This window comes from Nannobrachium achirus (assembly GCF_963921795.1).
Source record: "Nannobrachium achirus genome assembly, chromosome: 13".
Classification (NCBI taxonomy): domain Eukaryota; kingdom Metazoa; phylum Chordata; class Actinopteri; order Myctophiformes; family Myctophidae; genus Nannobrachium; species Nannobrachium achirus.
The window spans coordinates 47288510-47314991 of record NC_137833.1 but is presented as its reverse complement, the minus strand read 5'-3'; the positions used below and the strand labels follow the sequence as shown (position 1 = coordinate 47314991).

At 41.1% G+C, this 26482-nt stretch overlaps 3 protein-coding genes across 3 annotated transcripts in view; 2 read left to right on the top strand and 1 right to left on the bottom strand.

The window, feature by feature from the left end:
* The window catches only part of rassf4a (Ras association domain family member 4a), a 42917-nt gene that overhangs the window by 15610 nt on the left and 825 nt on the right, over window positions 1-26482 (bottom strand). Inside the window, exons 2-3 of the mRNA XM_080739766.1 lie at window positions 10074-10142; window positions 9541-9616 (exon numbers count right to left, since the gene is read on the bottom strand). Of these exons, the coding sequence (XP_080595892.1) occupies window positions 9541-9616; window positions 10074-10126 (129 nt within the window). The 5' untranslated portion in view covers window positions 10127-10142. The remainder of the gene's footprint in view (window positions 1-9540; window positions 9617-10073; window positions 10143-26482) is intronic.
* Window positions 10888-14353, top strand: LOC308297385 (C-X-C motif chemokine 10-like; the record flags this gene model as incomplete). Its single annotated transcript, XM_080740796.1, has 4 exons — window positions 10888-10954; window positions 12176-12308; window positions 13149-13229; window positions 13841-14353. The coding sequence occupies 4 exons, from the start codon at window positions 10888-10890 to the stop codon at window positions 13980-13982; spliced, it is 423 nt and encodes a 140-aa protein (XP_080596922.1). The 3' UTR covers window positions 13983-14353.
* On the top strand, window positions 18514-23103 carry LOC308296481 (interleukin-8-like). The gene is made up of 4 exons (XM_080739768.1): window positions 18514-18838; window positions 20069-20213; window positions 21102-21185; window positions 21484-23103. Exons 1-4 carry the CDS (start codon window positions 18631-18633, stop codon window positions 21539-21541), a joined length of 495 nt encoding a protein of 164 aa, XP_080595894.1. The 5' UTR covers window positions 18514-18630; the 3' UTR covers window positions 21542-23103.

Below are 26482 nucleotides of genomic sequence, written 5' to 3'. Positions count from 1 at the left end.
ATTTTTTGGAAAAGACATTTGATAGAGAGTGAAAAAAGACATTATAAGTACCTTTTACATAGAGGGTTTAAGTGGTACCGGATATGCTGCTCGGCAAATAAAAGGTGAATCGATCCCAGTGCATGACGGAGGACGATATCACAATGAATTAAATCTACGATTATCGTGAGTGTTTTGTATCACGATAAATGATAACATCGCTTATCCCTAGTGTGTGCGTGCGTGCGCGTGTGTGTGTGCGTGTGTGTGTGTGTGTGTGTGTGTGTGTGTGTGTGTGTGTGTGTGTGTGTGTGTGTGTGTGTGTGTGTGTGTGTGTGTGTGCGCATGCGTTGTGTGAGACAGCGTGTGCTCGGCTGCTCTCAGGCTTTCATTGTTTCTGGAGTATAAACATTCAGAGTAGCTGAACCTCTGCAACCAGCCATTCCTGAATTTCCTGAACGCACGCACGCACGCACGCACGCACGCACGCACACACACACACACACACAGAGAGAGAGAGGGGGGGGGAGCAAGGTCAGCAGCACTATATTTAGTACCAGGGACGTGCTGGCCATTGGGAAAAGCGGGACAACTCCCGAACGGCCGGTTCATTCCCGGCCTGTCCAGGCCGGGCCATTAGGAAAAAAATCAAAATAAAATTTCCATTTTGGGGGCTGGGCGGCCAACAAAGTAAATTGTCACTGTCGGGCAGAAACCTCGTATCTCCTCAAAGCCCTCCTCAAAGCCCTGCTTCATCATACAAGGCTGTTGCACAAAAGTAGTGAAAACAGCAGATCTACAAGCACACAACGCCTCGCACCGCGAGGCGTTGTGTGCTTGTAGATCGGCTGTTTTCACTAGTTTAAATCATTTTTAAAATGATAAATACAAATCAAACGCTTTTGGACATACAAGGTTTCCACCCGACAACGACAAAATATATATATAAAAAAAAATGAGGGCCTCTCCAACTCTTTTTCCCGGGCTGAATCAGGGGCCCAGCACGTCCCTGTTTAGTACTCCCATGAAGTGTGGTCTTATCTTTCCAGTCAGTGCAGTGTGTGCGTGTATATAAAGCCTGGCTGTGTGTGTGCACTAGCATCATTCACTCTCGCTCGCTCGCTCACTGGACTGAACATCGCAGCTCTCTTTCAGACAGCGTGACTTCAACTCCAGCATCAAAAAGGTGAGAACGCTTCTTGTATTATCTACGGTTTATACCATTACCCACACAATAATATCCTATAATGTATTGCACCGTTCAAGGTCAAATAAAATTAAAACTCTGATGGTATACACAATGTATCCCTTTACGGGTCCATTTGGTTACATTTTGTACTGTACACTCTCAGAGTATACAATTGGATACATTAATTAAGGACTAATGGAGGATTTAATGGATTTAAATTTTTATATATATTATTATATTCATCATAATCATTTTCAAAAGAGGTCTAATTTGGTTCAGGTATAAGGATATAAATTATGCAATTATCAGGAAGATAATTACCATTAAATCAAATCCTATATTCTTATATATACAGTATTGCCTAGCCTGGAAATGTTATCAGTATCTTGACCTGCTTTTCCTCAGACATTATTATAACAGACGTAATTAAAATAAAGTAAAGGTTTGTATGAGATGTGAAAGTTATACGTCACCTGGAGCTACACAATCTCTAGCCTTGTTTTCACATGACTGTGCAGAACAAGTTGTAAAAAGGTTACTGCTGATAAATGACATTTGAGACTCACTCAACACAACTGAAAAGGTTGTACTGTTCTTTTCTGTTATTGTAATTTTAATGGTATAAGCCAGTGTTTCTCAAAGTGGATTCCAGGGACTCTGTGGGTACCAAAAAAAAGGTACCCACAGAGTCCCTGGAATCAACACATATCTGTAACTCTGACAGTGAACAAATGGAACCAAATGGACCCTATTTGGTTCCATTTGTACACAGTCAGAGTTAAGAGGAGACCCAGAAATGAAAATGTTTGAGAAACACTGGTATAAGCCAACACTTAAAGCTTAATTTACAGACAGTTACACCTTTACTTATATCCACATGGGGGAAGGAAATTCACTGGCTTACTTGAACTGAAGGGTTCAGTTGTTCTTATATAAGATGACTTCCATTGTGACAACAACAACAACAACAACAACCCAACTCAACCGTCCTGCCTCTCTCCTCTCTCTTTGCAGAATGAAGCGCAGACAGTTGCTCCTGTCCCTGGCTCTCCTCCCCACCATCAAAGAAACCCTGGAGGACTGCGTTTCAAATGTGGTCCCTGCCCTGCCCTCCGCCTCACAGTCCCTGCAGACCCCCCAAACCCCCCAGACCCTTGAGGACTACATGACCAGCATCCAGGCACTCGCCCGAACCACCGAGGCCGCCAGCTACGGCCCCGTCAGGCTCCAGAGGACCCAGAGGCCGTGTCTTTTTTCCAAGGCCCAAATGAAGCTCTCGCCCTCGGCCTCGATGCCCCGCGGCTCCCCCCGCACGCTAAGGACTCCCAGGCTCGCCTCCTCCCTGAACCTGAACACTCACGAGGAGTTCTCACTGACGGGGGGCAGAGAAAGAGACCCCCTGGACTGGCTGTTTGGACAGTCACAGATTAGGACTTGAAGGACGAGGTGAATGACCAGGTGCATGATGGGAAATGTAGGCCGAAGCTGTGAAGGCAATCGTTTGGTACCGTAACCCAAAAGATCACAAGAGTCTACTATACTCTTGTCAATGACTCTCAATATCTTTTACCCCAGTTGGATGCATTACACCACGGACACCCATTTAACATGAGGTTCCATGAGTTACAGACCTGTAAGGGTCTATCTATTTGATCCTTTACCTGGGGACCCCCTGGGGACCCCCCAAGAAGCCCGACACAATACTGAATGGTGGAATTCTATCCTGCGACAGAAAAACAGAACGATGTAGCAAGCCTCTCGGAAAGCTTACGATATATTTATTTCTACGCACTAAAGACTCAGGTCATCATGTTTACATTCTCAAATTCTATTCTATGTTGACTTTTCTACAATTTATAATAAAACATAAAAATGTAAATGCGTTTGTGTTTGTTTGCTTTGTAGTGATTCTTGGACAATTGCATTTTGGGTAATCTGAGTCCCCAGAAGTTATTATTATTATTTTTTTTTGCCACTAGGGGGGCAAGAAGAACTTCTGGGAAGAAAGCATTATATCTCTGGGCAGGAAGTCAGCCCAGCACAGAATCTGGTAACTGGAGGAAAAGATGGTGCCGGAGGTTACCCATATCTAAATAAAAGAAATCACAGTGGCAGCACCTCTGCAGCCCATGTATCAAGGCGAATCCTCCAAGACTAGGGTAACCTACTGCTACAAACTACAAAAAGAAAACCAGTATAATAATAATAATAATAATAAAGAAAATCCAAAACAAATCAGCTGTACTTTTACCAGCATGTTTACATTGTAGCAATTACTGGTGATCAGGGGCGTCACAAGGGGGGGGGACTGAGTTACTAGGGCCCAAGGTGGAGGGGCCTGGAATTATTTTATACTTTAGCTGTTGAAAAATAACAGGTATACAAGCTCACAGTGCAGCACAGAGTGCCGCGCTGCAAGATCTGCTATTTTTGAAAAGTCATGAAAATGTGTGCAAATCTTTGAATATATGTATTTTTTTAACTCAAATGTTGCTTCTGGGGGGTCCCTGGAACAAAATATTTTGAGATGACATCGACAACCCCTGCTGGTGATTTACCTGCCCACTGCCCAGTGACTTTCAGCTGAAGACAAAGTACTTCTGTGCCCTCTGCTGACAGCCAGAGGTGTGACAGTATAATGGCTCAAATAAACGATATATTTCTAAAACACTAGAGGGAGTTGCTGTTGCACACATGGTTATTTATAGAGTAGGTTAGGGTTGTTAAACTGACAGACCTACCACAGGCAGTACTCACAGCATAGACGGGTTTCTGGTCCACGTTACACTGATAAAACTAGATGCGTGCGCAGGGTCCGTACCAAAATTAGCCAATGAAACCAGCGCTCCCCAAAACAACAGGTTTGGGGATTGGACGGAATTGATTACATGATACAGTCAGCTGTGCATTTAGTCTCAATGTTTGTAAACAAGAAACCCGTCTATACACACAGCCCACAGCAACATAGGATTAGATTGAAATGCAACTTTACATGTATAATTAAACATTAGCAATCAATATAACAATACTCATGTCAATGTCAATGTCAATGTCAATCGGCATGTCAACATCACAAGTGTTATAGTGGTAAATGGAAAATGGAATGCATTTGTTGTACAATATAGCACCTTTCTCAACGGCGCTTTACAGTGCATTTCACATTCACCCATTCACACCGACAGAAACCATGAAAGGCGCCAAACTGCTAATCGGGAGCAGTGAGGCGTCCAGTGTCTTGCTCAACACTTTGACACACAGCCCGGGGATACAACCAGAAACCTTCCGATTCCAAGACAGCCACGTACCCTACCTCCTGAGCCACTGCCGCCCTCCAATAATAAAGAGAAACACACAATACGATAAGTGCTTTTATTGCACCAAACAAACTGTGTGACGTTTCCAGCACAAAGCTCTTCCTCAGACTAAAGTGAGAAACAAGAGGAGCACCAATCTCAGGAGACCACAAACATAACCTGGAGCTGTAAATATAAAAAAGGGTCCGAAAGTCCATTTCTTCATTAAGGCCCTTTGGTGACATGGTATTTAGAGCATGTATCCAGAATAGTTCACGTTTCAGGAGAAGGGCATTAATGTCACAACCACGTGGTGGGAGCTGAACATGTTCGATGCCAATATAACTCAGAGAGGAAACATTATGTTTGAGTGCACTGAAATGAAGTGCAACTCTTTTTGTCATGCTTTATGATGTTTATGTTTCTATGATCCTAGTACTAAGAGCTCTCTAATAATAATACAGCCGCAGGCTATTGAGCTTTACCTGTACATTCATGGCATGTAGCTTACTGTGGGAAAAAAACTATCTCCTGTCAAATGTTTTATTAGCTTATTGTGAAGTCAAACACAACACCAAGCATCCTCATAGTGTGACTCATGATAACCTGTAGAGCATAAGTACATGTTTGTGGCCTGTCTAGTGTCTACAATAACTACCCTGGCTTCTTCCACTTTCACTCAGAACCTGTTTGACTACTATACTAAAATAAACATAACCTAGAAGCAGACAGTCACACAGATTTGCACGTTTTACCCACCAGGTTTCAAACCGCATACATTCATTAGCCTGTTATTCTTTGATGTACAGATTACCACTTAATAACTTGAACCGTTGCATACTGGTTCAAAGCTTTTCATAATAGAAAACACCTTTTTGCTTGTAGATTGGCTATTTCCAGCGAAGAGATTTGGTGCAGGGGAAAAGGACGGGGCCAAGGCAGGGGGCCCTATACTAGAGCTATTCGAAAATAGACGATCTACAAGCTCAAAAAGTGTCACAAAAGGGACAAGTTGTGAGCTTGCAGATCTATTTTTTTTAAGGGAAAATGTGATTTCTTATAATGAACATGCCCAATAGAGGAACGCCAGGATGAAAGTGGTTAAAAGATTCACCCAGCCTTGTGTATTATGATGACATTCAACCATGAGTGTCCCTGTTGAGTAATACAGTATTTGGTCTCTCGCTCATAACCAGTGTCTGGTGACTCAAGTGCCAGCAATCCACTCCATCATGATCTGGTTTGTTTATGAGGTTAGATGGACAATTCCAATAATGTCAGTATGCCAAGCTGTTAAGACATACAAATGATTTACAAAACCACAAGTTCATCCGGAACGGTGTTAAACGAACAGATGTGTTCTGTTCTGTTGTTAACATCCCAAATCACATAACAATGTTGTCAAAGCCACTCTACTCAGACAGTGGACATAAGCAGGCTACTGTACATACTGTATGTGCAGACATATTTTAAACTCTTTTAATCTCAGGAAACAAAGTCTCAGAGGTGTGTAGGCAGGGATCAACGTATATAATAAACTGCCCCACACACCGTCAGAACTTGCACCAAAGGAACGCTTTTATTAATGAAGCTATACAGGGCTTAAATAATAAAAGTGTTCCTATTGTGCAAGTGCAGACAGTGTGAGGGTCATTTTAACCTAACATCAGAGTAAAAGATATCTTTAAATTGTACCCATAACCAGTGCCTCCCACCCTTTTATCCAGTTAAGCGCTGTAGACGTCTCGTATGGCACGGTGTGAGCTTGTAGATCTGCTACTGTAATTTCTTTCTTTTTTTCTTTTTTTTAAACGTATGTAGACCATTTCTTTTGACTACTTTTGACAATATAATGACCAAAAAGTTTGGACTACCTCCAAACAGACAAGAGCCCCCTCTCTACTCTTAGACCTGGACCTCAGTTTGGGAAACACTGATCTGTTAGGTTCCTTAAACGTATTGCAGTGGTTATCAACCTGTGGGTCGGGACCCCCAGGGGGGTCCTCAAATTATTTTGGGGGTTCCCCAGATGATTAACTTAATGTGCAACATTGTTTTCTCTCTCAACAGTAAACAAACCAACATAAGGTTTAAGGCAGGGGTGCCCAAAAGGTAGATTGTGATCTACCAGTAGATCACAAAGGCTGTGCAGGTAGACCATATAACATGCCCCTAATATAAAGGGAAATAATTATAAACAAAAAACACAAAACCCCTCATTTTGGCATCTGTCACTTGAATTAAGGTGACTTGACTTGCCTGTCAGCTCCCTTCACTGCTTCTACACTGCTTCTAAAGTAGGCAAACCCCCCAATGCAATGCTTTGGTTTCAAGTCAGTAGCATTACAAAGAACCCAAAAACCTATCACTTCCATTTCCCATTTCAAGTGCGTTTGTATCACTTCCATTTCCCATTTCAAGTTTGTTTGTATCACTTCCATTTCCCATTTCAAGCGTGTATGTATCACTTCCATTTCCCATTTCAAGTGTGTTTGTCTTAACGCCAGTGCCGCTACTATTCCAAAGCCCCCCCAGGTAAATTTTTTTGGGGTGGGTAGATCATATTGAGCTGGTCATTTGAAAAGTAGCTCTCCAGTCAAAAAGGTGTGGGCACCCCTGGTTTAGGGTACATGCACATTTCTAAAGTGACAATTTAAGGACTTTATAATACCTCTAAAATGACAAATATTGTCAAATATTTGAAGCAGAAATTGTGAAAATAGCCGATCTACATGCTCACAACGCAAGGCGTTGTGAGCATGTAGATCAGCTATTTTCACAATAGAACAGTGTTATACAAAATGTAATGCCTCAACTCTTAGTGGTCCTCAGGGTGGGGGGGTCCCCAATTAAAATATTATTATTTTGGGGGTCACGGCCTGAAAAGGTAACTTGAGAACAACTCACGTATTGTGCCACATGAGGTCATTGTTCTGGGTCACTCTTTGGTTTCACTCGAGTGTGTGTGTGTGTGTGTGTGTGTGTGTGTGTGTGTGTGTGCGTGTGCGTGTGTGTGTGTGTGTGTGTGTGTCAAAGTCTTGTCCTGCTCACAGAAATCTGTCCTGGAAATTTCCTGGAAAAGTCCCAGGGTCAATGAGAGAATATAGTAGTTTAGTCATATGGAAGAGGAGACACAGTCAGTTACACACACACACACACACACACACACACACACACACACACACACACACACACACACACACACACACACACACACACACACACACACACGTACACACAGGACCCTCAACCTCAGTTTAGATTCCTAAACGGGGGGGAACTCCAAACCATAAAAGCCAGTGAATAACTATGAAACAAATCACTCCTGCATACGGTTGTCCAACATCATCATCTCTACCACAACAGCTACATATGGTCCCACTTTGCCAGGCGCATAGTGTGTATGTCTGGATCCTACACGTCCAAATGTTCCCATGCTCACTCAACTGGAATGAGATCGGGGATTTTTGTCTTTGACCTGCACTCGTCTTGTTAATGAACAAGCAGAAGGCTCCATGCCTGTGAAGGGGAATAATGAAGATGCCTGTGCCTAATAGCAAGTCAAAACTAGTTTGTTTACATAGCACCGGTCTCTCAAAAACAGTCTCCAGTTATAACTGAGCTCCAGGGCCTTTTCTTTGACGATGGCTAGCTAGATTGACATAGCACGGACATTTCAGGCATTGACTCATTGTGGTTCCCAATTGAATAAAAAAAAAGAACTGTCGATCAATAATGACAAAATATGATGAACATACTGTAGCATAAACTAAGACTAAACTAAGACAAAAAAACATAAGATAAGAAGGGATTACAATAAAACAACTTTATGTGTGGCATGTGTGGCTTAACAGACCGTTCTGGTTTAACTGGTTTCTGTTTCAACATTTTGAATGATGAACTATTTGAACGGAACTAGTTCATTTAAAAATGTGTGAACTGAACTTTGTAGAAAGTGAACTTTCCCACATCAAGTGGCATTGTTGCCTGTAAAATTATGAAATGCCAGGCTGATAAAGTTGACCACTTCTGCATCTTAGTCATTTCTTTTTGTCATCAGCACCCTCTCATAGTAGAGAGGGGAAGGAAACAGATCAAGGTGTCAATATCTATTAATTCCATAAGACTGTGCAGATAACTACAGTTTGGTCTGGTACTGTAGAATGTCATGCTGGGCCAGGGGCCCTTTAGTTTGTCAGCGGATTCCTCGCAAGCCAAGATGGAGTTATTTATTTGCGACGAGCAGACCTGTTGTTATTGAGAGTTAAAAAAAAGACCACTATTGGAGAAATTAAGCCACCACATCACAGGAACTCTGAAATGAATGCCAGCAGGCATGGCTGGCTGTGTTGAAGACGAACATAACGGCTTGTATTTGGGAATATATATGTTTATAGAGATACCAAAAGTTAACGATTCATCTAATAACAATGTGTCCTATATTCAAACAACTGCTATATATGTCTGTGCTTGGTGCGGTGACATAAAAAAAAAGATTTATCTCTCAGCCACAGCTTGGCTCTTTTCCACTTGTTGTAACCCAGATTGACAGCTGTTCTCCCCCACTCTTTCTGCTGTGCAACTTGTGAAGTAACCTCTTCGAATAGCGCAGCATGTTAGCAACTAAGTTCTACCTGAAAAGGATGATCAGCACTGCCTGTGGTAACTTTTCAAACATTCTGTTTACGTCATATTTATTTTCTGCGTGTCTCATGCTGTGAGTTTGCACACCGTTTGCGCAGTGACATTGATATGCGCAGTTGGCTCAAAAAATCCTCTGCGTCCCGTCTGTGTCCCAGGGGAGATTAATTTGTGTCCCAAATACATATTTATACGTCCTCGGGATGTCAGGATTCACTTAGTCTCAAGCCCTGGTGAAAGTACACTTGACAAAGACCGAAAGGGTCGAAACATTGCATCTGCTGTTTGTCGCAAATAAAAACGTGGAGCATTCAACTCCCCCCGCTTAGTTTTTTAAGTGGTTAACAAAACCTGCTTCTGACAAAATGATACAGTTTACAAATCTACGTTCTCCCATAAACTGTGGCTTCCTCCCGGCAGGTGATAACCACATCTTACCTCCCGCGTTCTCAGCTGGAAGTTCTTCCCTTCATGGTAACAGTTGTAGGTTCTCAGCAGTGACAAGATGTCAGACCTGAATGTGAACACATCACCACCAAAGGATTCATTATGTGGGTTGTTCATGTTTTTAATTTTACAGACAGGGATCTCCATATAGGCCTATGGGCATGAAAGGTCTGTATGTAGGATTGTATGTATGATGTCAGATGTCATAGACGTCATAGGACTTTCACATAACGAATAACTGAGTAAGCATGTTTGGGGTCTCACAGCATATCTCCATATATAGTACATGAATCTCCATATATGGGTACCAGGGGTCTCCATATATGGGTAACTGGTCTACTGGCCAGATGGCCAAGACATGGCATGACCTCGCTTATCGCCCTTAGGCGTCTTACTGGTATATTACAGTTAAGGACAATGGTGTTATTTGCCAAAAATTATGTGAGCAATACAGCTGTATGTTTAGGTATGTATAATTACACTTAAGTGCAGGCTATAATGAAAGAATATACATGAGGGCTTACTTTGGGATGTGTTTTTCTTCATTAAGCTTCACGTAGGTCTGACTATCACCCATTCTGTCCAGAACATAGCTGCAGCACAGTGAGAAAGGAGAAAAAAAGCATATTAACAGATATCAAATAACATCATTTCAGCTAATATCTGAATATAAATCGCTTGGGTTTCCATGGCCTTTGCACGGTTGGTAATGCTTTTACAGTCATTTAAAAGAAGGTTGTTAAAGCCATGGTGGCTCCTGTTGAGGTTTCAAATAAATCACATGTCCTTATTGATTCAGAGCCAGGTTGACTAACAAAGGCTTGCATGTCAGGGCAACGCCTGGCAACGTCTGGAATGAATAGCACTGCGGGCACAAAGACTATAAGGAAGACTACTGTGGTCAATAACTGATAATGCATGATGTTATCTCATTTATGTCACAGCTATAAAAGTTCGGCCTTGTGCTGTATTGTTTCCTCATTTATTTTTAGATTGACATTAATTCTGCACAGAGAAAAGGAAACCGCCTTGAAAACAGACGTGGGAAAAAACATATTAATATAACCACTGTGTCCTTCGATTATGACAAATCTGAAGGAATCTCTGTCCTTGACAGTCGAGTCGGGGTCCTTGTAGCCGGATACTGATACTTAAGGTTTTCTTTTTTTCCCCCCCACAGCGAGGGAGAGAGAGAGTGAGAAAGTGAGGGATTTTCCTGCATGGTTTACTTTGGAATCTCCAGAGTGACTGTGTGGGAGGGTGTGTGGGCGGAGCATGAGTCTACACAGTATCTATATAAACTCGCCACACACACATGGCTTGCAGCACAGCGCCAACATGAAGCTTCAACTTCACTCAGTCTGTAAGCTCCTTGCTCTGAGCCTCTGCTGGGTCTACATCACAGGTAAGAACTAAGACATCTATCCATTTACCTACGCTACAGCATCTACCAGTGGTGGAAAAAGTACAAATATTTTACTAAAGTAAGAGTATGAATACTGCAGTGTAGAAATACTCTGTAAAGCCTCTATCAGAGTCCAGGGTGAAGAGCTATTCACTTCACCGCGGTGTAGTTTTCTAGCTATCACCTAAACATACATAACAAAGCCTAGGTGATAGCTAGGAAACTACAACACGGTGAAGTGAATAGCTCTTCACCCTGGACTCTGTTAGAGCCTTTAGGGTGCCCTCACACCAAAATACCTAGAGTGGAATCCGCCAATGCATTTCAATGAGAATGGAGCATTTTTTGCCAGTAGAGGATTTCTGCAAAAAACGCTCCATTCTCATTGAAATGCATTGGCGGATTCCACTCTAGGTATTTTGGTGTGTGGGCACCCTTACAAGTAAAAGTCTGGATTTTAAAATGTACTTGAGTAAAAAGAATGAAATTGTTGGCATCAAAATGTATTTAAAGTAAAAGTACAAAATGCTTGGAAATAGCAGATCTACAAGTTCTTTTTGAATCTTTACATTTTTAGATCGGCTATTTTAGATCGGTATAAAAAAGGGCTAAAGTGGTTTATGTACCGGTATGTTTTATGATATTATAATTTACAGTATATCTGCAAAGTAACTATCAACTCACGTTTTCAAATTGTAGTGGAGTAAAAGTACAATATTTGGATTCGATGTAGTGGATTAGAAGCAAAAGTATTGGAAATTGGAAATACTCAAGCAAAGTACAAATACCTCAAAATTGTACTTGAGTACATTACTTAAGTAAATGTACTTAGTTACTTTACACCACTGCCTACAGTAGGCTATCTACCTATAGTACTCTATCTATCGATCTATCTACCCATCTATCTATCTAACAACCTTCATATCAATCCATCCATCAATCCTGTTTGCTGAAATGTGACTGTTAACAAATGTAGGTTGCACAGACAACTCAATTACTTCAAAAATAGTCCGAAGAATAGAGATTGGGAAAGAAACAAAGTCAGACAAGATAAGAAAATACATTTTCATATCGCATTCTTGTGCAAATTGAAAAAACAACACTTAGCAGCAGATATATAACAGCAGATCTCTTGTTTTTGCTCTTATTGAACTTTATCGATTTAACCATTAACCTCGTGATCCTTTGATTTAACCTCCTAACCTTGTTATCCACGTCTAGTTCCAGAGACAAGCAGCACGTTTGTCCCAGGATTAAGGTGTATGTGTCCAGAGACCCAGAACTCCGTCAGAGGACAACTGACAGATCTGAAAGTAATTCCCAGCGGCACCAACTGTGACAGAACCACTGTCATGTGAGTAGCACATCCTGACGCGCACGCACGCACACACACACACACACACACACACACACACACACACACACACACACACACACACACACACACACACACACACACACACACACACACACACACACACACACACACACTATGAGGTGCAATTATATTATTATGTTATATTGCATAATAGTGAATACCTTGCGTTGCTACTTGCTAGATAGAGTTTGAATGCTGAGAACTTGGACGTGAACAACAGTTAGATAAGGTTACATTTAGGGAGCAGCTACAGGTTGAAGATCACACAACTGCCAGCAGAAGAGTGGGCGTTTTTTTTATGATTCACACAGCTTAGTAGAGGATATCAAATGTTTTAGCCAATTATAAGCAGAGTCAAGAAGAGGAAGTTAGTCCGTCTTTGGTGTAGGACGTATGTACATGTGTGTGACTGTTACAGCGCTGCAAATAAAGGTTTTCTATAGAGGGTATGCACGTGACGTCATCATCATACTCAGAAGTTATGCAGGAACACCTACTGAGTGGCAAAAAACTACTTTCTGGCCTTGACAGCCCATATACATCCAAACAGAAAATTCCTATCTGATTGCATTAAACAATGTTAAACAACGCAAAACTCACTTTGCCACTCAATTTGCCATTCACTTTATGCATGCACTCTATTATCTTTTAACATCGTATCCGAGTCAAGGTTTGCTGATCTTTTGAGAGTTTCAATTCCGCTATAGACTCTTAGACTGGAGTCAATAAATTAAGTAGGAATTCTATGTCAACACACACACACACACACACACACACTTCTCTAACTTAATGGGTGTGTTTACATGTGTATTTCAGAGTGGTGAAGAGGAACAATGAACAAGTGTGCCTGAATCCACAGTCACAAGTTGGCAAGATGCTCGTACGCTGCTGGAACAGGTGAGAGATAGCCTGGTTAATAAACCAGATCGCACACTGACAGCGTCAGAGAAATGATTTGGTGCTTGTGATTGACTAAATTAGAATTTTAACTATCTCTGTTCGGACCTTGAAAACTAAAGCTTTTAATATTTGCAATTTCAACTTGTCTTGCATCAGGATTCAAACAATTTGATTTGCAAGTCACAGCTGTCTCAGACCACTTTGTGACCCAGTTCAGGGTCCTAACCCACCGACCATGGTTTACTGTATATGATGTACAAAAGCATGAAGATTCAAAAATCAATTATACAGTACACAGTAAAATCCTTAATTTAAATTGAATAAATGGTACCAAGTGGACCCTTGTGTGTCCGTCTGGTTGTATTTGTACACTTGTCAAAGCAAACTTATGCTACCACTGGCATTTTGTTGCATTATTAATACAGTGTGACACTGTATTAATTTAAGTGCAATGTTGTACATCATATACAGTAAACCATGCACAACAGATTCATGTTTGTTATGAATCTCTGACCAACAAAGAGAACCAAGCTAATGAGTTTCACCTTTACATCCAAGTAAGTCAGGCACTAAGCTAAACACTAATATGTTTGTGTCCTATCTTTCAGGGCCAACAAGTTGGGTCGTAACGTAAAGCTTTGCTTGAGGCGGAGGAGGAAAAACCGGCAGCATCATCAGAAGAGGCCACGACATAGGAATGGGGGTCACAGAAGGAGGGCAACGTCCCCGACCCCGACCTCCTCTTCTTAGGCAAACAGCCAGAACAACAATTCCATACGGAGAGGAAGTGTCCTGCCTAGAATCTGACCCAACGAAGATAAGACAGGGGACTGTTTGTTAAACATTTTCTCTTTCCTGCTCGAACTGCAGGCTGGTGGCAGTAGCTTTTCATTTTTCTACGTCTGGGAAATTTGCTACAGTAAAACAAAGCTGGTTCTTGGTTTTATATGTATCGTTGAGAAGCCTTTTAGCATTTAAACACCGCTTACATGGTCAGTATGTTATGAAGTCAGAACTATACAGTTTGGGTAGGTACAGTAAATGCATTTTTTGGGGGGTTTTTAATATATTTTCTATCATCAAAATATGTTTTTGTATATTGCACTTTTGTAATAAATGTATCAAAATAACAGCTCAACTTTTTGTGGTTATTTACTTTAGTAAACGGCCATTTCTTCCAGGTATGAACGATGAGAAAGAGAAAGTAAAGGACATGAGGGGTTACACTCAGCAGAGCCTGAGCTTTAATTAATCCACAACAGGACATGAGTCACTGAGCAGCTATAAAGTAAACACTGTCCCCAAAGTGAAGACCAACATGTTTCAGCTAAGTTGAAAATTAAAGGCTTTTGGAGAGTCAACGGTACGGTATATACAGCTCAGTACAGTTTTACATTGGGACTTTTATTTTTGGGGGGTTATGGAGCCATCCTATAATTATACTTATTTTAAGAGAAAATAAAAACATTTAGAACTTAAACAGTCAAAAGAATTTCAGAAGTAAAACATATATACTATATTACAAAACGACTTGAATTAAAGCTGTGCTATGTAACGTTCCTCTTCTGCAAGCTAACAATGTGTCGTGATCCGACACGTTGTGAGCTTGTGCAGTAGATCGGCTCTCCATTTATTTATTCGATGCAATTTGCCATCTCTGGGACCATCAGCACTGTCAAATCCCCAGTGTTCATTTAACACGTTGACAACGCGTTGACAACCAGTGACATATAGATTACCCAAGTAAAACACAGTTGGGTGCAAGCAGCTCATAAAGTATGTGTGATATAAGGTGTATAGGAAATGTATCGCACAGTGGCAAGAGTTATTTTTCTTTTTGCTTTATTGCATCTTTAAAGTTTTTAATTATATGTGTTATGAAGCAGCCCCCCCCCCCCCCCCAACAGTGCAATCCTTGTGACAAGAAACATCTTGAAAATCTTAGGATGAGAAACGACGTTTCAGCTATCCAGCCTTCTCCTACTGAAGAAGGCTGGATAGCCGAAACATCTGTTTCTCATCCTAAGATTCAATAAAGCAAAAAAGAAAAATAACTCTTCCACTGTGTGCGATCCATATTTCCCATCTACCTGTTTCCACAAGACTTTACTGTAGCATTATCTGCGGGACACTTCAGGTTAACAGCAGACATGCAAGCTCACGTCGCGTCGCAGATGCAACCGCTGTGAGCTTGGATGGGATGTTGGAAAGTTGTGGATACATGTTTGATGATCTAAGAGATCACCGCACCAGTCAAGTCAGAGCGTGCGTGGCGGTAACAAAAAAAGTCTATGCATGATATAAGAGGTATCAGACTTCAATAACGAATCACAAATAGGTCGATATCTCAATAACGGAATAAGATATCAAAAACCTGTTTTGAGGAATGAAATCCAATCGGCGTAATAGTAACATAGGACCCGCATTTCAAACGGGTATACAGCACTGTTTTCTTAAATACAAAGGCAGTAATCTCATCATCATGGCTCACTTCATATTACACCTGTGCAGGCACGTGCACACAGACATGAAAGGGGGCTTGAGCCCCTGCCCCTTTATCCGTCTGTAAAACAGACCATTAATGCAGTTTTTACTATGGTGAAAGAAATGCGAATGCCCTCTTTCCATGCCATACCTGAAGGCAGAATTCAAGAGAATTGCCTTGTCCAAACTCTCCTGAACATGAATGCATCATCTTATGTTGAAAGAATTGCCCTCACTGTGTAGAAATCCATGCCGTACGCCACATCTCCAGTATTGCCTTTTTTATGCTTAGTTTTGTGTGTCATCGAGCTTGGAGGTCTGCTATGTTCAATATTTTCACCAAAAGGCACTTTTAGAAATTTCAGCCCCTGCCTCTCTCATTCTCCTGCACGTCCCTGCACCTGTGATGCATTCATGGCAGCCAGGCTGTAATGTGAACACTGTGCCACTAACCCTCTGAAACAGAGAAGACCGGGTGAGCACTGAGAAGAAGCAAAGAGATTTTTTTTCCCTTTCATAAAACCTCTGAGTTTTCCTGTAAACCATGTGACCAGGACGGATGCCACTGGATATGGTCATACTCATACAGGAACGCCTGTTTGACCACCCACCCTCCCACACACACCCACACCCACACACAATAAACAATAAACAGTTCACAGCGACCATTCTTGCACTCATATCTTTTGAGGAAATGGCCATGTAAAATTGATTAAAAAAAGGCAATGGTGTTGCAGTAGATAAGAGTTTATCATGATTGATTATGTATGACGTTATAGAGTAGATCATGTATTAATTGATTATATTAATATCTAGGTCAGTATGATGATACTAATACTTGATAGTTAGGAGTAGAGAGGCCTTCAGTGGGCCTCAGTAACTATTGTTTTGGTAAAGCCTATCTTGTTATGGTAGGCCTACAGTTCGTTCCAGAGGCCTTGAAGCCACAGTATAACTCTAGTGTTTGACCATTCTTCTTGGCAGAACTCTTTTACCACTGCCCAGAGTGTTAATTGTACTTCTGTCCATGATATCATGTTTACATTAAACTTGACCACCACCACCTAATATAATTGTCTTGTGTCCTCATTTTCTCATGATTATTGATTGATCTGAATTCCACCACAGTGTACTCAAGTATTATTGCAGCCTTCTTAAGCAGGACTTCAAGGTACCAAGATTTCAAATAACTAATTATTATTATATACAATTATTAATCAACAATCTTTTAAACCTTTTGAAAATAGATCAATAAAATCAATGCACTGTGAGCTTGTAGATCAGCAATTTAAGTATAGAATAAGGCTTTAAGTGGTTAATGATCCAATATAATTAACCAATAACACGATGACATTCTGAAATGGCCATTCTGCATAATGAGTAGGCCTGGCCTACAATGTTAATACTTTTGTATTTTGTTACAAGTAAATGGCATAATTGTAAGTCAAAGTATTCTTCTATTGCTATTAAGTATTCCTTCCACCGAGATGCTTGTAGGAACGTGTCTCTCCTTTGCTGTTAGAAATGCGATATGGTCTGATACTTGGACCGCATGGTTATGAAATAAACATAGGCTACGCTAAAGTGAAAGTGAACAACTCAACAAGATCCTTCTTGTTACAGTTCAGGGCACTGAGGGCAGGCATGGGAATTGTGAGGACATTCTTTAGAAGAGAGAGAGAGAGAGAGAGAGAGAGAGAGAGAGAGAGAGAGAGAGAGAGAGAGAGAGAGAGAGAGAGAGAGAGAGAGAGAGAGAGAGAGAGAGAGAGAGAGAGAGAGAGAGAGAGTTACATAGTGCTGCTTTAAGGCACAATGATAGACATCATTCGGATTCTGATTGATTGATTCTGAACTAGTCACCAGCAAGATATTTCACAAGAAAAAAAACAATGTATTTCTATAGACTTTGCATAGAGCTTTGAGACTAGGCTTGAGATGTGAAGTTTAAAAGATACCTGATGGTCAATCTGAAAACCCAGATAAGCTTATAGCTAGAGATGAGTTCAATAACTGCTCCTTGCGAAGTCAAAACAGGGAGATTTTGCAGAAGCTCTACTAGCCCTGGAGAGTAGCATGATCTTGGTCTTATTGGCATTTAAAACCAACTTCAGTTTCTGCAGACAAGACTGTACTTGGTGTACTACATTAAGCACAAACTGTAGAAAATTAAAGGCCTGTTGTTCAGTCCTTAAATTAAATATACTTAAAAAATGAAAAAAAGGTGGAACAGAACAAAAAGCTAATCTTGGTAAAATAATTTATGTAATTGCCTAAACTAATGTAACCTGCACACATAATAACATACTGGTCAGCTTCATGTGATGATCATAATATAACAGGCTTTGTAAAAATGATCATACATAATGACACTGCCACCTTGTGGCACTGGGATTTGTGTTTAGTTATCTCTGCCAGGTCCAGGTTATGTTTTAACTCCTGTCCATGTGTGTGTGTGTGTGTGTGTGTGTGTGTGTGTGTGTGTGTGTGTGTGTGTGTGTGTGTGTGTGTGTGTGTGTGTGTGTGTGTGTGTGTGTGTGTGTGTGGCAGCTAGACAGATCAGGGTCAAACTTTGCATTCAACTCTCCCAGCAGGCCTTGGAGTCTGAGAAAAAACAGACAGTGCAAATGACCAGACTAAGAATGGGACACTGTGGTGTGGAATGGCCTGTGACTTGGCAAAAATGGGGAAACAGACCCAGGCGGACAAAAAGAACAAACATTTCCTGCACTTGTGGAGTGCAGGCAGTTTACAGAGGAAAGAAAGACTATGTATGCAGCAGTGGCAAGTGAGCCCACACGCAAAAATAACACTCAAGTGTCCTGAATCCCATGCACGGAAAGCCAGCCAAGGGCTGTGAAAGCAGTGCTTGAATTTGTTGCCGCTACAGTCCTACGTATAGAGAACTAGAGGCAAAATGAGGACTTCTCCCGACCAGAGGGAGGCAGCAATGTTGACCACAAGCCAAGGCATCTTGTCTTTCGGAAACCACAAGATAAAGAAGAACAGAATGCACTCTGAGCTCAGTGTCGAAGCGCAGTCAGTGCCAATGTGTAACTCCAGCATGAAGCTTCACCCAGTCTGTCAGCTCGCTGTGCTGAGCCTCTGCTGTGTATTAATCACAGGTAAGAAAGACGAGAATATAATATATTGATATTCTACTATTTATTATTGTTGATGTTGTTGTTGCTCTTGTTGTTGTTGTTGTTGTTGTTGTTGTTACTATAGCAGCTGATGAAATATCCTGGGCAATAATTTCTATTTTTAGATTGTGATTTGTGACTACTGGCTGTTTGCCAGGGCAGGCACTGCAGGCAAGAAGACGTTTTCAAGTCAAGGACCCCTTAGCTGAGGGAGAGGATGATCCCCATTACATATTGTATCAAAATTGTGTTGCAGAAGATGAAACCTTTCCATAGATGTCATAGATAGCTTCATAGACTCGTTTGACAGCACTGTGATCAGTGTATTTATCAAACATTTAAAACTCAGTACCTGGTAAACTTGACTAGGTCTGCTCTTTTCTCTCTACCTCTTCTAAAGCCCTCCTCAAAATATAGGGAAATTAGGGTTCAAGTGGTTAATGTACACAAAGATTTGGAGACCCAAATGTAGAAACTCTGAGGACCCCCTAGGGGTCCCGGACCCCTGTTCAAGACAAGTGTTTACAGGCTCAACAACAACGAGCCATCGTTAAAGGTCTTATGACATCAATTTTCATTATTATTATTATTATTTTTTTCTTTTTTTGTATGGTGATCAGTTTGAGTTAATATTCCAGACAGAGCGTGGATGAGTCATGGATATACCACTCTCTCTGCCGCTGCGTGCATGTCAGCAGCATGTGTGTTTGTGTAGAGGGGGAGAGAGGAGAGGGGCAGCTGCACTCACTCCGCTGAGAATTCTCAGTGCGACAGTGTTTTACCGAGCGAGAATACACTTCTCCGTTCAACTGTGTTCTACCGAGAGAGAATATACCCCCCGCAACTTTCAGGAGAGGTGGGATGTCTGTAAATGAGCGTGTGAAATGGCAAGTGTGGCGTGAGCAAGAGGATAAATTGTGTGACTCACTCTCAAAGCGTGAGACTTGGCAGCCCTGCAAAAAGAAATTCTATAATATTTTCTAATTGTGTAGACTTTTTCCATTTGATTTCATTTTACACTCTCAATCTATACTTTATAGTACACTCTCTATCTATTAGGGTCCATTTGGTTACCAACACTCCATCATTTAGCTTGGGACCCCCTCAACCACTGGTGGTCCCTCCCTAGACCACTGGTTGAAAACCACTGTTTTACTGTAATGCCCGCCTTTCCTGCACTGTATTGAATTGACCTCTAATCACGACATCTAGGTCAAGATCCAGAGAAAAGCATTGAAACGTTAATCCCGGGATTAAAGGGATGTAGGTGTCCAGAGACCCATCATTCAGTCAGAGGACAACTGAAAGAATTCAGACTGATTCCCATCGGCCCAGACTGTAACGTAAACACCATCTTGTGAGTACCATCCTCACACGTGTACACACATTCACAATACTTCTGATAGGCCTGTCACAATTTTGACATAATTGTCTAATCCCAATTATTTGACATAATCGCAATTATTTTGTCATAATCGTCATACTCATTTCCATGTTGAAAATGTTTCACATATTTAAAAATAATAGGGAAATAGCAGATCTACAAGCGTTGTGAGCTTGTAGATCGGCTATTTCCACAATCAAGGTCCTTTTAAAGTATAAAGTTGTCAAATATGTCAGTAGTTTCTTAGTTTTTTAGGTTATATGTCATATCTGCCATGTGTAACTTCAAAGCCTAAAAGCCAAACAGAAATGTAATTGTCAACGACAAAAACTCATCCTACATAAGTCAACTCAACAATTAAATCGTTATTTTTGCAATTATTTGAGTGACAATTAATCGTCATGTAAAATGACATAATGGTGGCAGCCCTAACTTCTGCACCTTTTGACTTAATTTGATTGATTGATTGGTTGATTGAATAATTTATTAGCAGTTTGCAGAAAAAAGCACAGGAAAGTACAGTTCAATACAAGGTCTGCTAATAGGATTTAAACCCAAGACAGCTCCTTTGTACTCAATTCATTAAAACAATTAATAACAGACAAATATACAATACTATGCAAAACATAATATGAACAGTTAGAAATCAAAAATAAATATATGTACAGTAAACAGTTTGGGCGGGCGGGTGTATGTGTGTGTGTGTGTGTGTGTGTGTGTGGGTGTGTGTGTGTGTGTGTGTGTGTGTGTGTGTGTGTGTGTGTGTGTGTGTGTGTGTGTGTGTGTGTGTAGGGATTTGAGCCAAATCTGGGATGAACGTGTTTAGTGGAGCTAATGTGTGTGTTTACATGTGTATTTCAGAGTGGTGCTGAAGAGGAGCAATGTAGAAGTGTGTCTGAATCCAAAGTCCCGAATGGGCAGACTGCTCATACGCTGCTTCAACAAGTGAGAGATCGACACTGTTCACTGACACAGTGTCAGATAAATGATTTATTTACTACTTTGAACTAAATTTGAATTATATTTATATTATTTTGCACTCTGAAAATGGCAATCTACAAGCTCACAACTTGTCGCTGCAACCACGTTTTTTTTTAACTGTAGATTTAACTGTCGACTAAAATATGACTAAAACTAAATGATTAATTCAAAGGACTATGAAAACTAAAACTAAATCAAAGTTTTGCTGTGAAAATGAACACTGCATCTAACTAAACATGAATGTCTGTGTGCTTTCTTTCAGGGCCACTGAGCTGGGTCATGATGTAAAGCTTTGCCTGAATCGTCGCATCCATCATTAAGGTGTCTCCACACCAAACAGACTACTTCCAACGGCTTCAAACTGCTAGTCTGTTGTAGGCTGCTGGCATTAGTTGGCAAACTTGGTGTTTAAAAGTCGGGCGGCGGAACATTGCATTCAGGTGACACCTCTGTGTCCTGCAATGCTGGTCTGGTAGTGTTGCCAGGTTTGATCATTATAAGCGACCTTTCTCTTGTTTTCCTGTAAAGTCGCTAGTTGCCGGCTTGTTTTTGAAGTGTAGTTGCTTATTTGGCCTTGCTTTCAACATTCTTTTAGAAAATAGCTAATGTAATAGAGCTCAAGTGGTGAAAGTGGTCGCTTCTTTTGGGCTTGTTTTCATAGAGCTGGACGCTTGTTTCACTCACAGAATCTGGCAACCAGATAGTGTTCCTTTGCTTTGCTTTGGAGTTGATTGGTATAGGAATTGAAAATATAGGCGACTGGGAAATTTCTCTGGCTTATTTAGGCTTGGTTCTGCAGCCAGTAGCAAACTAAAGGTCCACTCTACTGTATCAACCGCCTCAATTTTACCGACTCCTTGCAAAAGACGGCACAAGACTGAGCATGTCCAGTTCTTCATCAACAGGCCCCGACGGCTTTATCGACGGCAAGCGTCTCTTGTTGACAAGCTCCCGATGGCTCTCTGTCGGCAGCAGACGCTTTCCGACGGCAAATCGTGTCCAAATCTGCGCAGTTAAAAACTGCCTTAAGACAACACATGGCTTGTAGCTTTATTAGCGTTCAATGAGTAGAGTTGTAGCATCAGGGCCACTGGATTGGACTAGGAAGTGAGGAGACACTAACAGGGGCTTTGTGAAGTATTTACTGAAGTATCCTTAATTATAACTGTGTCCATGACAATAGTGGCGTTTCGATAAAGCCGTTTTTTTGCGCATGAAAGCTTTTGCGCATATATCTTTTTATGGAAACACTTCAAATTCGAATAAACTTTCATTTTTCGCAAAAAACATTTATGCGCTAGGTGGATTTTGGGGCTTAATCGAAAAAATGAAATGCGCAAAAGGGAAATGGAAACACAAAGCGAATAGGGTTTCAATTAAAATACACTGAACTTGCATGATATCGATTTGGCTGAAGGGAGCTACTGACTTGTTGGCGCCGTGTTCCCTACTACTGTACCTTGCATCGGATGTTTATTTTACGGTGCTGTTGTGTGCACTGTGCAGTGATACTCTATGTGTTGTGCAAGCCTCGTCCGTCACATCAACCAAGTAAATCCTGGCTAACACTTGGTCGTCACACCGTGTTGCGTGCCAAAAGTGGCCGACCTACAAGCTCACAGCACCTCCCATCCGCGACGCGTTGTGAGCTTGCAGATCGGCCACCTTCCAGACGCAGAGGTCTCCCAAGAATCGCATTTCAACAGTGGATGGAAACCACAGGCTAAATTCGCTTTTTCGAATTTCTGACAATTCGCTTCCTATTTTCGAAAAGGCTTATGGAAACGCAACTTATGTCTTATTGTCTCTTAGGCCTATAGGCCTATCTTCTTTAAGACTAAAACACATGCTACTACAAACAATAAAAAAGATAACAAATGTGCCCATGTTTATGTGGTGGTTATTCGTTTTTGGGAGGGGGAATTGTTTGCAAAATTGTGCTTGTTATGTCTAGCTTTTGGGGGGTTCTAATAAAGTGTCCCGTTTGTTTGATTTGTCAAGTTAAGTGGCCAAGTATTTATACCACGGACACGTCCCTTTTTTTCTTAATTTTTTCCCCCCTTCTTTTTACTATAACATTTAGGCTAGGTTTTTAGGCTGCCATATATATTCTTGCTTCTTCCAAACGGTGTCTTGCAAGACCTATTTGTGATTAATAATAACCATATGTCAGACTGGACATTTAGTAGTTGGGTCATTTCTCCTCTACATCAGGCAAGTTAATATACAACGGTGAACCCAGTGGAGTCTTCTAGGTTTTCCCGGAGGGATCCGATAATCATTCCCTGCATGACATGCGCGCAGTCGTGGTGATACACTCTGCACATCATACTACTGTACGTATAGGCCTATAGCCTAACACGGTAGAACACACCACTGGGTACACCCACACGTTTTAATTCTGTTAAATCTCATGTACCGTCGGAGCTCCGTGGCAGGTAGAGAATGAATAAGACACGATCCAAAGTTTCCAAAAATCCCTAATAAAGTGCTTGAATTTGGGCAAAGCGAAAAACAGTCTTCCTCACGGTCTGCAACGGTCAATGTCGCGTGCAAGTTGAGATCAACGGGCTCAGGAGGAAGAGCGGCCAGTTCAATCCAGGGCTCGCCTCCTCCAGAGTTGCTGTCAAAGTGTCCTTGAGGAAGACACTGACTGAACCCCTAATTGCTCCAGATGAGCAGGTTGGTGCCTTGCATGGTTTCCACCTCCCTGTGTGTATGAATGTGTGTGAGAATGGGTAAATGTAATGCACAATCATTGTAAAGTGCCTTGGAGAAAGGGCCTGTATAAATGCACCATTTTAATTGCTCAAGCCAGTGTGGAGAACAATACTGCACAGAGTGTGACAGACTCCTTATGTAGGATGATGACACTGCCACCTTGTGGCTGAACCAATAATCATGCTGAACATCCTGAACTGACAGTATTTCGATTAGTCACAGTTATCTATGGTCCAATCAACTGGAACAATGCTACTACACAAAGAGCAAAATCCTCAGCGTTAATTTAACCCAGAGAAATGTAACCAAATGGACCCATAAGGGTCCACATTGGTATTCTCTCTGAAATGAACGCTGTGGATTTTAGTGTGTATCCACACAGATTCTGATCGCACTGCTGAATGAATGAAACCATCTGTGTGGGTAGCGATGAAGCCAGCAGCAATCTTCACCCAAGCAATTAAGTGATTGCATTATTATCTTTTCCTCACACCCAATTAACCCAATTCAAAGATACAGATTGGCAGCCACTGAATGCTTTGGTTACACTGCATCATTCGGTCTCACACATTATAGTAGAGATGGAGAGAGAGAGGGAGGGAAGGAAGGAAGGAAGGAAGGAAGGAGGAAAGGGGGGGGGGGGGTCCTCAGAAAACAGACAAGTGAGTCTAATCCATGAACTGTGACATGAGACAGACAACCAGGTCCTCAGTATAACTGATCAGAATCTGCTCTACCTCAACCTAAACATGTACAGTTGTAGAAATCCATCTCCATTTCACTTCACAGCAGGAACAGTACGCTACACACAGTAAAATATTAACTCAGGGAGTGTACAACATTTAACTGTTGAATGCTTGATTCTGATTGGTCAATCGCCGAAATCAACGGTGTGTCATTTCTTGATAACAGACCACTCCGCTCTATAACAGACCGATGCAATCATAATCAAAGGCTCAGAACACCTGCTGCACTTTGTGGATTTTGAGCTGTATCCAACATGAAATACATGTAAACAAACACACAGTGTCATTTACAACTAAACGTTGCTCTCAAGGATGTTTTCAAAAAATATTTGAAGTGAGAAATAGACGATGCAGTAACAGAAAATGGATTGAACACTTCCTTGTTTCCGCAAGACTTGTGGAATACTTTCACAGCAAGAAAATACTTTTTTGTTTTTTGGTCAAATTATTAATTTATTTATTAAGTAGCCGTGTAATAAGCGGGATAACGACTGGCTCTGCGGTCATTATCGAATGATAATGATCAGGCTGATGTGGCACCTCCGCTATCGCATCAGTGCCATATCAGCCTGTCGGGATTGTATTACTCGATAATGACCACTGAGCCAGACGTTAGCCCTTACTTAATATAACTGTTACCAAGCGGCTCCTTACAGCTCGTTCTTAAACGATTGCATGTCAAGCACCCCATATGTGTTTGACCGCAGACCCATATCTGACAAACGACAATATGAGGATTTGTGTAAAAACAAATCTATGAATGATTCTAAATCTTTCAAAAATAGATCTACAAGTTCACAGCGCAGTGCATGCATCACAATAAAAAGAATAATTGAAATTTTGCTGGGGACCCCCTGGAAACAAATTTTCAAATGTTGTTTAAGAAAGAGGCAAACACGAGGCGTTGTAGACCGGCTATTTTCACAATATTTATCTGTGGAACTGAGTCAAACGAAATGTAATGCCTCGAGTCCTACAATTTCAAGTGCTTGTCAGGGTGGGGGTTCCCCATATGATTTGTGCATATAGGAAAGCTTCAGTTCATTTGTGCCTGAATAAAGATAGGGCTGTATTATTTTCAATTCAGTTAAAACCCTCCTTTCCCATATCTGGGATGTTCAGTCCATTTGACCTCATTGTCCATTTATTCCACTAATAATTTATACATTTTCCATTAAGACTTATGAGTCACATAGGACTAGGAGTCTATAGTCAAGCAGGAGGGGCTGTTCATAAAAAAACAGTGTCAGCACCTTCACCTCTTCCATCAAGGAAGAGAGTAATGGTAGCCAGACATCCAGTGGTCAGTCTACTCCTCCTCATGCATATTCATATGAAATAATGCAGGCATGAATATTCCATAAGTTAAAGGATTGCAGTCTGTCACCGTTATTATCAATTATTTAACCACCATCCACACATGATGGTTTCACACACTAGGCAGACCAAAGGCTCAAGAATCAGTAGTAGCCTAGTCTACAGTACATAGAAGAAGGGGGCTCACTGTGAACAGTGGCGAAAGTAACAAAGTACATTTACTCAAGTACTGTACTTAAGTACAATTTTGAGGTATTTGTACTTTACTTATGTATTTCCAATTTCCAATACTTTTAATTCTACTCCACTACTTTGTGCATTTTGATTATTACTAAACATATTAACCACTTCTGCCCATATACATACAAGTTTTTTATACATTTGAAAACCTGAATGGGGCATTCTGTATAATGAGTAGATACTTTCTACTTTTGGTACTTTTTGTTGCCTACTTTTCTAATTTTAGTCAAGTACATT

Bases quoted from the DNA above. Each gene is read 5' to 3' on its own strand.
- LOC308296481 (XM_080739768.1), top strand. From the start codon at position 18,631: ATGAGGACTTCTCCCGACCAGAGGGAGGCAGCAATGTTGACCACAAGC. The intron at 20,214-21,101 runs GTGAGTACCATC...TGTGTATTTCAG, and splicing joins TGTAACGTAAACACCATCTT to AGTGGTGCTGAAGAGGAGCA. The intron at 21,186-21,483 runs GTGAGAGATCGA...GCTTTCTTTCAG, and splicing joins CTCATACGCTGCTTCAACAA to GGCCACTGAGCTGGGTCATG.